Source organism: Tachyglossus aculeatus, chromosome 21, assembly GCF_015852505.1.
Source record: "Tachyglossus aculeatus isolate mTacAcu1 chromosome 21, mTacAcu1.pri, whole genome shotgun sequence".
Taxonomy (NCBI): domain Eukaryota; kingdom Metazoa; phylum Chordata; class Mammalia; order Monotremata; family Tachyglossidae; genus Tachyglossus; species Tachyglossus aculeatus.
The window spans coordinates 3,046,889-3,060,685 of NC_052086.1; the positions used below are offsets into that span (position 1 = coordinate 3,046,889).

The 13,797-nt window shown below is 53.0% G+C and overlaps 1 protein-coding gene across 3 annotated transcripts in view; it reads right to left on the bottom strand.

Moving 5' to 3' along the window:
• The window catches only part of ASCC2 (activating signal cointegrator 1 complex subunit 2), a 32,767-nt gene that overhangs the window by 4,115 nt on the left and 14,855 nt on the right, over nt 1-13,797 (bottom strand). For all 3 annotated transcript variants that reach the window (XM_038763616.1, XM_038763615.1, XM_038763614.1), the window contains 10 exons: nt 12,607-12,717; nt 12,223-12,335; nt 9,868-9,942; nt 7,893-8,000; nt 7,687-7,755; nt 7,466-7,540; nt 6,176-6,347; nt 3,384-3,616; nt 2,447-2,566; nt 945-1,166 (listed from right to left, as the gene is read on the bottom strand). In XM_038763616.1, the coding sequence (XP_038619544.1) occupies nt 945-1,166; nt 2,447-2,566; nt 3,384-3,616; nt 6,176-6,347; nt 7,466-7,540; nt 7,687-7,755; nt 7,893-8,000; nt 9,868-9,942; nt 12,223-12,335; nt 12,607-12,717 (1,298 nt within the window). The remainder of the gene's footprint in view (nt 1-944; nt 1,167-2,446; nt 2,567-3,383; nt 3,617-6,175; nt 6,348-7,465; nt 7,541-7,686; nt 7,756-7,892; nt 8,001-9,867; nt 9,943-12,222; nt 12,336-12,606; nt 12,718-13,797) is intronic.

Here is a 13,797-nt window from a genome sequence, read left to right on the forward strand (position 1 = left end):
CAGGCTCTTCCCACTTAGGCTGAGAAGCAGCGTGACTTAGTGGGAAGAGCCCAGGCATGGGTGTCAGAGGAAGCGGGTTCAAATCCCAGCTCCGCCACTTGTCAGCTGTGTGACCTTGGACAAGTCACTTCACTTCTCTGTGCCTCAGTTATCTCATCTGTAAAATGGGGATTAAGACTGTGAGCCCCACAAGGGACAACCTGATCACCTTGTATCTACTCCAGCGATTAGAAGAGTGCTTGGCACATATTAAGCGCTTAACAAATACCATCAGGAATGCCCTCCCTCTGCCCATCCGCCAAGCTAGCTCTCTTCCTCCCTTCAAGGCCCTACTGAGAGCTCACCTCCTCCAGGAGGCCTTCCCAGACTGAGCCCCTTCCTTCCTCTCCCCCTCGTCCCCCTCTCCATCCCCCACATCTTACCTCCTTCCCTTCTCCACAGCACTTGTATATATGTATATATGTTTGTACATATTTATTACTCTATTTATTTATTTATTTTACTTGTACCTATCTATTCTATTTATTTTATTTTGTTAGCATGTTTGGTTTTGTTCTCTGTCTCCCCCTTCTAGACTGTGAGCCCACTGTTGGGTAGGGACTGTCTCTATATGTTGCCAGCTTGTACTTCCCAAGCGCTTAGTACAGTGCTCTGCACACAGTAAGCGCTCAATAAATATGATTGATTGATTGATTATTATTAGGCTTCACTGGTTCACTCGGGGGCTGGGGGATGAGGAGGAGAAGCAGGAGGTGGAGAAGGCTCTGGGGTCTGAGACGAGCAGAGACTGGATCTCCGTTCGGATAGATGTTGGGGAAACGGAAGCTTTGGGTGAGGAACATTTCTGGGGGATTGGACCGCGCAGGTGAGCTGAAGGACACCAGGGAACAGGCGGGAGCTGGGACGGGGGGGATAAGGGGATCCCGGGGGACGGTACCACCCACCTGCGGCTGATGAGGTCGTCGTCCGAGTCCACATCGTTGGCGCCCACCTGGTTGCCGTCGTAGGTGTCGTCGTACTCGTCGTCGTATTCGTCGCGGTAGGCCTGGCCCTGCCCGTCCTGGACGGGCACCTCATCCACCACCACGCTGTACTGCTCGTACCGCCCGCGCTGCTCCTGTACCACCCGCTTGTCATTCAGCAGGCTGCGCGTGGGCTCCATTCTCCTGAGGACCAGGCCGGTCCCCCCCAACCCCGCGGCCAGGGAGACGGGGGCATGGGGAAGAGAGAGAGAAATGGAGAGAGAAAGGGAGAGGGTGAAGGGGAGAGGGAGGGAGAGAGAGATGAAGTGAGGGAGAGAGAAAGGGAGGATAAGAAGATATGGGGGAGAGAGAGAGATGGGGCAATGAGGGAGAGAGAAGGGGAGAGAGTGAGAGGGAAATGGAGAGAGAGGGAGAGGGAGGGAGAAGGGGAGGGAGGAACAGGGAGGGAGAGAAAGTGAAGGAGAGAAACAGAGAAAGTGAGAGGGTGAAGGGAAGAGGGAGGGAAAGTGAGAGGAAGTGAAGGAGAGAGGGAGAAGGGGAGAGGGAGTGAGAGACAGAGAAAGTGAGGGAAGGAGAGGAAGGGAGAAAGAAATGGAGAGAGGGAGAGGGATAGAAAGATGGGGAGAGAGAGATGGGATGGGAGAGAGAGGAGGGAGAGAAAGGGAGAGAGAAAGTGAAAGGGAGATGGGGTGAGAGGGAGAAAGCGAGGAAGAGAGAAGGGGAGAGAGGGATAGAAAGAGACAGCGGGAGATGGGGGAATGAGGTGGAGAGAATGGGAGAGAGAAGGAGAGAAACAGAGAGAAAGCATGAGGGAGAAGGGGAGAGGGAGGGAGAGAGAGAAAGTGAGGGAGAGAAATAGAGAGGGAGGAGGGATAGAAAGAGATGGGGGACAGAGATGGAGAATGAGGGAGAGAGAAGGGGAGAGGGAGAGAGTAATGGAGAGAGGGAGAGGGAGGGATAGAAAGAGATGGGAAAGATGGGGGAGAGAGGGAGAGAAATGGAAAGAAAGTGAGAGGGAGAAGGAGAGAGAGAGAGAAATGGAGAGGGAGGGATAAGAATTTGTGGGGGGGGGGGATAGAGAGACAGAGGGGGAGATATTATTTTACTGTCCAAGCACTTGAACAATGCTCTGCACCAGCAGACTATAAACTCTTTGAGGACAAGGATGGTGTTTCCCAACTCTATCGTACTATACCAAGCGCTCAGTACAGTGTTCTGCACACATCAGACAGTTCCTTCAGGGCAGCGATCATGTCCTTCAACTCCACTGTCCTCTCCCGACCGCTTAGCACAGTGCCTGGCGCAGAGTTAGGGCCGGAACAAGCGCTGTTGTTATCGACGTTACCCGATATTCCCCCAAGCTCCACCAACGGCTGCCGTGGGCGGCCGGGTTTCCTCCGCCGGGGTGCCCCCGGACCCGTCCCCCCGGGGTCCCGAGAGTCGGCGGGGGCCGCCCCACTCACCTCCTGCCCTTCTGCACCCGCGACAGGTCCACGGAGTCCCTGCTGAACACGTCGAACTCGTCGTTTTGGAAGACGTTGTATCGCGACGTCACGAGGGGCGTTGGGTCCGGCTCCAGCTGCCTGAGGGAGGGCACGGGACCGGGCTGGGCGCCACGCCTCGCTCACCCCGATCCCTGAGGTGCCCGTCACCCGTCACTCTGCCCAATAGCCCCGGGTATCCCAGGCTCCGGCTCCGGCTTTCTGCTGACAGACTGAGTCCGCCCCTGCCCGCCATGTCTCCCCGCTCCTCAAGAACCTCCAGTGTTGCCCATCCACCTCTGCATCACACAGAAACTCCTCACCAACAGCTCTGAAGCAGTCAATCCCCTTGCCCCCTCCTACCTCACCAATCTCCGACTTAAACCCATCCCAAACATCTTGCTCCGCTAATCCCAACCTTCTCACTGGACCTCAATCTGGTCTACCTTGCCACCAACCACTCGCCCACGTCCTGCCTATGGCCGGGATCGCCCTCCCTCTTCATATCCAGCAGAAAATGACCCTCTCCAGCTTCACAACCTTATTGTAGATGTCGAACTTGTCGTTTTGGAAGACACTGTATCGCGACGTCACGAGCGGCGTTGGGTCCGGATCATTGAAGGCCCATCTCCTCCAGGAAGCCTTCCCCGACTAAGCCCTCCTTTTCTCTTCTCCCCCTCCCTTGTACATCACCCTTACTTGCTCTCTTTATTCATCCCCCCCACCCAGCCCCACTGCACCTATGTCCATATCCATCATCTCATTTACTTATATTAACGTCTGTCTCCCCTTCTAGATTGTAAGCTCGTTGTGGATAGGGAATGCATCTGTTTATGGTCGTACTGTACTCTCCCAAGCGCTTAGGATAGTGTTCTGCAAACGGTAAGCGCTCAATAAATACGACAGACTGATGGCCTACCTGTTGAGGGTGCGGTCCAGCCGGCTCAGGGAGGGAGCCAGCCGCTCCTCTAGGATGTTGTTGATCACCTGCTCCACGTTGTAGCCGTAGTGCTCCAGGCAGGCCAGGACGAAGCCCTCTCCGAGATCGGGCAGCAGGTCTTTCACTTGGGAAATCAGGGAGTCCAGCTCCACCCTGGACAGGCGGCCCACGGGGGCTGCTGCCCCGACTCCCCCCGCCGTCGCTCCGGCCGGCTGAGGGGCGAGAGGGGGCAACGGCTGGATGGGGACCAGACCTGGGCTGAGGAGGGACGGGGGGAGGGACGAGGCCTTGGCCTCGCACAGGGAAAGGAGGAAAGATTTCTGCGAGAGCCCCTCGTCTCTTTCGCACAATACGCAGCAATCAGACTGGGTGGGGCACTGGTCAGCAGCGAGGAAAGCAGCCAGGCCATGCACAGTAATAATTATATATATATATATTTTTCCATATTTATTACTCTATTTTACTTGTACTGTTCTGAGCGCTAATAATAGCGCTAGACTGTGAGCCCACTGTTGGGTAGGGACTGTCTCTATATGTTGCCAACTTGTACTTCCCAAGCGCTTAGTACAGTGCTCTGCACACAGTAAGCGCTCAATAAATACAATTGATGATGATGATATGTATATATGTTTTTACATATTTATTACTCTATTTTACTCGTACTGTTCTGAGCGCTAATAATAGCGCTAGACTGTGAGCCCACTGTTGGGTAGGGACTGTCTCTATATGTTGCCAATTTGTACTTCCCAAGCGCTTAGTACAGTGCTCTGCACATAGTAAGCGCTCAATAAATACGATTGATGATGATGATGATGATGATGACTGGGTGGGGCACTGGTCAGCAGCGAGGAAAGCAGCCAGGCCATGCACGGTAATAATAATAATATATATATGTATATATGTTTTTACGTATTTATTACTCTATTTATTTTACTCGCACTGTTCTGAGCGCTAATAATAGCGCTAGACTGTGAACCCACTGTTGGGTAGGGACTGTCTCTATATGTTGCCAACTTGTACTTCCCAAGCGCTTAATACAGTGCTCTGCACACAGTAAGCGCTCAATAAATACGATTGATGATGATGATGATATATGTATATACGTTTTTACATATTCATTATTCTATTTATTTTACTCGTACATATTTATTCTATTTATTGTATTTTGTTAATAGGTTTTGTTTTGTTGTCTGTCTCCCCCTCCTAGACTGTGAGCCCGCTGTTGGGTAGGGACCGTCTCCAGATGTTGCCGACTTGTACTTCCCAAGCGCTCAGTCCGGTGCTCTGCACACAGTAAGCGCTCAATAAATACGATTGAATGAATGAATGAATGGATGGGGAAAGAGCACTGGCCCGGGGACCTGGGTTCTGATCCCGGTCCGCCGCTTGCCTGCTCTGTGATCCGGGGCTGGTCGCTTCCCTTCATTTGTCCGTTTCCTCATCTGTAAGATGGGGACCAAATGCCTGTTCTTTCCTGGCTCCACCAAGTCAGCTGTGTGACTTTGGGCAAAGCACTTAACTTCTCTGGGCGTCAGTTGCCTCATCTGGAAGATGGGGATTAAGACTATGAGCCCCCCGTGGGACAACTTGATCACCTTGTAACTGCCCCAGCGCTTAGAACAGTGCTTTGCACATAGTAAGCGCTTAATAAATGCCATTATTATTATTATTATTGTTTCTTCTCTTTAGACCGTGAATCCCAAGCGAGACAGGGACCGTGTCTGACCTGTCTTGTACTTAGCCCTGGTGTTTAGCATATAGTAAGCACTGAACAGCTCTGCACACAGTAAGCGCTCAATAAATATGATTGATTGATTGATCAAATACCATGATTGTTATTTCCTTTTTTTATGGTATCTGTTGAGTGCTTACTATTTGCTAGGCGCTGTACCAAACGCTGGGGAAGCTAGTCACATTGGACGAAGTCCATGCCCACAGACTTAATCTCCACTTTACAAACGAGGTCGCTGAGGCTCAAAGACGTGAAGTGACTGGCCCAAGGTCACGCAGCAAGCGGAGTGGCCGGGTCCAGGTTTCGAACCCAGGTCATTCATTCATTCATTCAATCGTATTTATTGAGCGCTTACTGTGTGCAGAGCACTGTATTAAGCACTTGGGAAGTACAAGTCGGCAACATACAGAGATGGTCCCTACCCGACAACGGGCTCAAAGTCTAGAAGGGGGAGACAGACAACAAAACAAAACATGTAGACAGGTGTCAAAACCGTCAGAATAAACAGAATTATAGCTACCTGCACATCATTAATTAAATAAAGAGTAGTAAATATGTACAAGTAAAATAGAGTAATAAATATGTACAAATATATACAAGTGCTGTGGGAGGGGAAGGAGGTAGGGCTGGGGGGGCGATGGGGAGGAGGAGAGGAAAAAGGGGGCTCAGTCTGGGAAGGCTTCCTGGAGGAGGTGAGCGCTCAGTAGGGCTTTGAAGAGGGGGAAGAGAGCTAGTTTGGGGCATTCCAGGCCAGGGGAAGGTCCCAGGCCTTGGCTCAATCCACTAAGCCACGCTACTTTATTATTATGATTAGAGGTGGGTATTCCTTTCAGGCCTTTCACCCTGCCTGGAGGAACTTGTGTTTTGTTATGACCTCCTTACATCATCTGTGACCCCCGCGCTTGGGCTTTTCGGGATCCCAGCAGGGTGGGGAGACAGGAATTCAGCGGGGACCCCCGCCGACCCACCTCCCTCTCCTCCGGGCACCACCAGTAGGGACGGGGAACAAAGGCGAAAGCTTCCCCGGCGGCCCGCCTACCTCCGTCTCCTCCGGGCTGTTCTCCAGGGGTTCCCCTCTGCCACCGGCTTCTGCTGCCGCTGTCGGTTCGGCAAGGTCCTGGGGCGGGGCCCGGGCCCGGGCCGGCCTCCTGTCCACCCCTTCCCAGGCACCCTCCACGGCCTGGAGGATGTAGGCCGTGCGGGTCTCGTCTCTGCCCGGCGGGTTAAGGGCTCCCTGGCGCTGTCCTTCTGTGCCCTCTGGCCGGCCCCTGGCCTCCGGCCCCAGCTCAGGGAGGCCCCTGGGCATCCCTGGTCAGTCAGGGGGTGAGAGTGGGGGACGGCGGCCGGGACCCCCTCCCCCTGCCGCTGAAGAAAGCCGGTTCCCGGAGGGCTCCGCTCAACCTTGTAGCATTTCCCCGGGGACGCGCCTGGTCCTAAGATGCTCAAGGCCTGGGGTCACTCCGGCCCTGCTCTATGGCACAGTGGGAGCCTGCGAGCAGGGAAGGCCGACCAGAGGACTGGAGCCCCACAGGCATTATGGCTGTGCAGAAGGACTGGTTTTTTTTTTTTTTTAATGTAATAATAATAATAATGGCATTTGTTAAGCGCTTACTATGTGCAAAGCACTGTTCTAAGCGCTGAATCTGTTAAGTGCTTACTATGTGCTTACTTTTAGACTGTGAGCCCACTGTTGGGTAGGGACTGTCTCTATATGTTGCCGACGTGTACTTCCCAAGCGCTTAGTACAGTGCTCTGCACATAGTAAGCGCTCAATAAATACGACTGATGATGATGATGATGTGCCAGGCGCTGAACTAAGCACTGGGGTAATACAAACTAATCGGGTTGGACACGGTCCACGTCCCACCCTGGGCTCCCAGTCTTCATCCCCATTTTACAGATGAGGGAACCGAGGCCCCGAGAGGTGACGTGGCTTGCCCACGATTACGCAGCAAGTGGCGGAGCCGGGATGAGAACCCAGGTCCTTCTGGCTCTCTGGCCAATGCTGCTCTTCTCGTGTCCCTGGCTGGTTTTGGGGGTCTGGCCGGATCTCAGGGGCCCGGGGGGGGCTAGGGGGGGACCTCACAGCAGTCTGACTCAAAACTCCCAATCTTGAGGGTGTCTCATAGAGGCTGAGAGACCCAAAATGACGGCCGGCTGAACCACCCGTTCTCTCTCGGGCCTCTGAGGTTCTGGCCCCTTCTCCACCGGCCGCGCACATCATCAATCGTATTTATTGAGCGCTTACTATGTGCAGAGCACTGTGTAAGCGCTCATGGTGAGCAGGCGGCCACTGGGCCCACCCCGCCCCGCCGCAGCCGAAGGATACAGGGCCGCCGAGGCCTGCTCCAGCAAGCTCACGTCGTCCGCCACGGGGAACTGTTCGTCGTAGTCTCGCAGAAACCTGCCGACCGAGTGGCGGGGCGGGGCGGGAGGTGAGATCTGGCACCCCACGGACCCCCCTCCGGCTCTGCCCAACGGCCCCGGGGTATCCCGGGCACCCCAAACCTTCGAGAGGCCCGGCCTCTCCAGGCGGCGGCCCGCACCCACCTCTTCTCCTGCAGCAGGGAGGTGAAGATCTGCAGGAACTCCTCGATGAACGGCTGGATGTTGTCACAGCTGCAATGGAGCCGCCGGGAATAAACGGGTCAGGACCTCCCGCCTGGCCCCGCTGAAGTCTCCCCTGGAAGGCGACGGGGCCCGCTTGCCCGGGACCTCCTCTCACGAGCCGGGACCGCCGCGGAGGGGGGGCCTACCTGCTTTCCAAGATGGGTAGGAGGCACAGCTGGTTGATGAGGATGTGAAAAATCCCCACCAGCTTCTTCCGGGAATGGGAGAGTCGCTGCCACAGGTCAGCAAGCAGCCTACGGGGGAAGAGGGACAGAGAGGGAATGGGAACAGGTCAGGCCAATCTCCCTCATCGGGCTCAAAGGTCCACCCGATCCACCCGTGAGAAGCGGTGTGGCCCACTGGAAAGAGCCTGCGAGTCAAAGGACCTGGGTTCTGATCCAAATGCTTGCTGTGTGACTTTGGGCAAGTCCCCTCACTTCTCTGGGCCTCGGTTCTGTTCTCCCTCCTGTTTAGACTGTGAGCCCCAAGAAGGACAAGGGACCGTGTCCAACCTAACAGTAATGATAATGATGTCATTTGTTAAGTGCTTACTATGTGCCAGGCACTGTTCTAAGCGCTGGGGTAGATACAAGATAATTGGGTTGGATACAGTCCCTGTCCCACATGGGGCTCACAGTCTTAATCCCCATTTCACAGATGAGGCCCAGAGAAGTGAAGTGACTTGCCCTAGGTCACCCAGTAGACAAGAGGCAGGGAAGCAGTGTGGCTCAGTGGAAAGAGCCCGGGCTTTGGAGTCAGAGGTCATGGGTTCAAATCCCAGCTCCGCCACTTGTCAGCTGTGTGACTTTGGGCAAGTCATTTCAATTCTCTGGGCCTCAGTTACCTCATCTGGAAAATGGGGATTAAGACTGTGAGCCCCACATGGGACAACCTGATCACCTTGTAACCTCCCCAGCACCTAGAACACTGCTTTGCACATAGTAAGCGCTTAATAAATGCCATAAAAAAAAACAAACCCATGACCTTCTGACTTTCAGGCCCGTTCTCCAGCCACTAGGCCATGCTAAAAAAACTCCAAATTTGAGGGCATCACCACAGTAATCGCCCACTATCATCGCTCACTCACTCATTCATTCAATCGTATTTCTTAAGAGCTTTCTGTGTGCAAAGCACTATACTGAGTGCTTGGGAGAGTTATCATTATTAAGTGCCGTCAAGTCGTTTCCGATTCATAGCGATTCCATGGATATTTATTTATTGAGCGCTTACTGTGTGCAGAGCACTGTACTCAGCTGATTGCCTTGTATCTACCCAAGAGCTTAAAACAGTGCTGGGAACATAGCAGACACTTGACAAATACCATTAAAAAAAAAAATTGTAAAGAGGGAGGACAATCCAGGCAGGAGGCAGGATGTGAGATGAGCCACAGAAGCAGCGTGGCTCAGTGGAAAGAGCCTGGGCTTGGGAGTCAGAGGTCGTGGGTTCTAATCCCTGTTCCGCAGCTCGTCAGCTGTGTGACTTTGGGCAAGTCACTTCACTTCTCTGGGCCTCAGTGACCTCATCTGGAGAATGGGGATTAAGACTGTGAGCCCCACGTGGGACAACCTGATCACCTTGTATCCTCCCCAGCGCTTTGCACAAAGTAAGTGCTTAACAAATGCCATCATTATTATTATTACTATTACATACTTTCTCCAGAACGGCCTGTCCTCTGCCATAATCTGCAACCTTTCCAACGGTTCTTCCATTATGGTCTCTATCCACCTGTCTCTTCCGTGTTTTCCCTGGACTTTTCCTAGCATCAGTGTTCCCTCCAGAGAATTAGTCCTCTGACCAATTCCCTGCCCACAATGAGCTCACAATCACACTACTCCTGCTCCTGGGTTAAATCCGTCTCCAGTCACTGTTGGGTAGGGACTGTCTCTATGTGTTGCCAATTTGTGCTTCCCAAGCGCTTAGTACAGTGCTCTGCACATAGTAAGCGCTCAATAAATACGATTGATTGATTGATTGATCTCCCACCCCACCGAGCACAGTGCTTGCCCCAGAGTCAACACTTCAAACGTCCCCTCTAATTAAATGAAATTAGGACGGCACCCCCCCAACCCCTCGCCCTATCCTGGGGGTCCTGGCGGCCCGCACCCCTCCGACCGCCCTTACCCGCTGTCCTCGAGTCTCCTCTTCTTGATGGCGGCCTCCAGCTCAGGGATCGCTGCTTCGTAAAATGAAGCCAACCTGCGAATCAATCAATCAATCATATTTATTGAGCGCTTACTATGTGCAGAGCACTGTACTAAGCGCTTGGGAAGTACAAATTGGCAACATATAGAGACAGTCCCTACCCAACATTGGGCTCACAGTCTAAAAGGGGATGCACAGCCACGGCAGATCATCGTATTTGCTGAGCGCTGACTGTGTGCTGAGCACCATACTAGACAACTAGACTACCCTCTGGACAGTAAACTCACTGTGGGCAGGGAATGTCACTGTTGATTGTTATTCTGTACTTTCCCCAGCGCTTAGTACGGTGCTCTGCACACACTCAGCGCTCAATAAATATGATTAAGTGAATGCATCATCATCATCATCAATCGTATTTATTGAGCGCTGACTGTGTGCAGAGCACCGTACTAAGTGCTTGGGAAGTACAAGTTGGCAAAATATAGAGACAGTCCCTACCCAACAGTGGGCTCACAGTCTAAAAGAATGCATGAGTACTAAGCACTAGAGAGAATACAACAATAATAAACAGACACATTCCCTGCCCACAACGAGCTTATAGTCTAGAGGGTCCCGCGGGACAGGGGTAGGGGGGATTCCCAGCATCGAGCCCTGGCCAGGGGGAGGGGCGGGAGACCTAGGGAACTGCCAGTCTCCCCCCTTCTAGACCGTGAGCCCACTGTTGGGCAGGGATTGTCTCTATCTGTTGCCGAATTGTAATTTCCAAGCTCTTAGTACAGTGCAGTAAGCGCTCAATAAATACAGCTGAATGAATAACTCTTCTCCTTTGATTCCCATGGTGACTGATCCCTCCTGCTGGTTCTGAGCCACCTGGCCGATGGCCTGCTTCCCGCCTCCTGAAGCTGGCTCTCGATTGCCTGGGTTGGGATGGCGATGCCCGGATATTTTTTCCCCTGGCCTGGAAGCCCATCTCATAATAATTATTACGGTACACGTTAAGTGCTTACTATGTGCTGAGCAGCGTTCTAAGCGCTGGGGTAGATAGAAGTGAATTGGGTTGGACACAGTCCTTATCCTCTTTATCCCGCTCTAGACAGAGAGCTCGTTGGGGCATTGTGGGCAGGAAATGTCGACCAACTCGGTTCTACTGTCCTCTCCCAAGCGTTCAGTCCAGTGCTCTGCACACAGTAAGCCCTCAATAAACACCACTGATTGGTTGATTGGTCCGGAGTGGGCCTCAGTGGGATGCTCCAAACCTTTCCAGGCCGATCCTCCGCTCGAAGAGGGAGTCGGGGTGAAGTCTTTGGTCTATGGGGCGATTTCTGCTGGGGTGCCCTTAAAGGTGCCTAGTGGGAGGTGCTGGGGGTTGGGGCGGCTGGGATGGTGGCTCAAGGAGGAGGAGGAAGAGGAGGGGGCACCAATCAATCAATCAATCGTATTTATTGAGCGCTTACTGTGTGCAGAGCACTGTACTAAGCGCTTGGGAAGTCCAAGTTGGCAACATACAGAGACAGTCCCTACCCAACAGTGGGCTCACAGTTTAGAAGGGGGAGACAGAGAACAAAACCAAACATATCAACAAAATAAAATAAATAGAATAGATACGTACAAGTAAAATAGAGTAATAAATATGTACAAACATATATACAGGTGCTGTGGGGAAGGGCAGGAGGTAAGGCGCTAGGCTAGGCAGCAGGAGAAGGCAGCAAGAGGAAAAGGGCAAGTGGTCAAGTGCTTAGTACAGTGCTGTGCACACAGCAAGTGCTTAATATATACAATTGAAACTCACTAGCAAAGCTGAAGCCAGCGCGGCCAGGAGTTACAGCAGGGCTAGTGAGGCACAGAGTCAAACTGGAAGGGCACCCATGTCATGCCAACCCAAAAACCTCCCCCAGCACCTCTATACCTCTGCACATTTAATTGTTTATTTAATAATTTTATCCCCATACATTTGTGTTACTTCTTGCTATACACTCATCCATTCATTCACCCATTCAATCGTATTTATTGAGCACTTACTGTGTGCAGGGCACTGTACTAAGCACTAGGGAAGTACAAGTCAGCAACATATAGAGATGGTCCCTACCCAACAGCGGGCTCACAGTCTAGAAGGGGGAGACAGACAACAAAACAAAACATATTTACAAAATAAAATAAATAGAATAAATATGTACAAGTAAAATAGAGTAATAAATATATACAAACATATATACAGGTGCTGTGGGGAGGGGAAGGAGGTAAGGCGGGGGGGATGGGGGGAGAAGAGGGAGGGGGCTCAGTCTGGGAAGGCCTCCTGGAGTAGGTGAGCTCTCAGTAGGGCTTTCAGAGTGTCACCTGTAGCAGAAGTCATGTTTCTGGAAGGTTTGGCAGGCCTGAGGGAAGACGTCCAAGAAGGCCCACAGGGTGGTGGAAGTGTCACACAGGTACAGCACGATGTCCTTCAGTTCCTGGCGGCAAACAGAAAACCGCGTCGCTCCCCCGTGACCCCCCCCGGCAGCTCTTCCGAGGGGCCAAGCGGAGAAGGGAGGAGGAAGAAGCTGGGGTCGGTTAGGGTGGGTTGGACGCGAGGACGGGTTTTGCATCCGCCTCCGGTGCCTCGGGGACCGGGCGGGAGCTGGGATGCCGAGGCGTGGGGCTGGAGGGAGATGCGGGGTCGTTCGCCCTTGGTTGCCGGAGCAGGGCTGGGGGGGAGGGAGGGGAAGGGGGGCTGTGGCTCACCTCCAGAGGCATGTGGCTGGGGGTCGTTCGGCCCCGTTCCCCCAGCTTTTGGGGTTCCGTGGACGCGGCGTCAGCCTGCAGGCCGCACTGGCGGAGAATGCTGCCGAACACCTGCTCAGAAACAGGGGCCTCCAACCTCACCCCAGCTCTGCCCCTCGGGCCCCAACTCATCAGCCTGCCCCCTTCTTAATCATAATAACAATGATAATAACTGGATCCCCAGGTGGGAGCCGGATGCCACCCCTGCCCCGCAGAGGGGGCTCCCGATATAAAAGCGCGGAAGGACGGACGCCCGGGGAGGTGTCAGAAGCATTAGGAAGGGAAGCAGTGTGGCCTAGGGGATAGAGCGTGGGGGTCAGAAGGACCCCGGCTCTGCCCCTCGTCTGCCGTGTGACCTGGGGCAAGTCACGTCACTTCTCTGCGCCTCTGTTACCTCATCTGTAAAACGGGGATTAAGACGGTGAGCCCCAGGTGAGACAGGGGCAGGGCTAACCCGATTTCCTTGCATCCCCCGTTTAGACTGTGAGCCCACTGTTGGGTAGGGACTGTCTCTATATGTTGCCAACTTGTACTTCCCAAGCACTTAGTACAGTGCTCTGCACACAGTAAGCGCTCAATAAATACAATTGATTGATTGACTGATTGATTGACTGTGGTATCTGGTAAGCGCTTTCTAGTTGCCAGGCACTGTTGTAAGTGCTAGGGTGGATGTGTATCTACCTATAATTCTATTTATCTATTCATTCAATCGTACTTATTCAGTGCTTACTGTGTGCAAAGCACTGTACCAAGCACTTGGGAAGTCCAAGTTGGCAACGTATAGAGACGGTCCCTACCCAACAGCGGGCTCACAGTCTAGAAGGAGGAGACAGACAACAAAACAAAACGTATTAACAAAATAAAATAAATAGAATAATGTTCTGCTGGTGTTGACACCTGTCTACTTGTTCCGTTTTGCTGTGCCTCCCCTTTCTACACTGCGAGCCCGTTGTCGGGTAGGGACCGTCTCTATCTGTATCTGTTGCCGAACTGTACTTTCCAAGCGCTTAGTACAGTGCTCTGCACACAGTAAGCGCTCAATAAATACGACTGAATGAATGAATGCAAGCTCATCAGGTTGGACACAGTCCCTGTCCCGCCCGGGGCTCCCTGTCTTCCTCCCCTTTTTCCAGATGAGGGACCCGAGGCCCA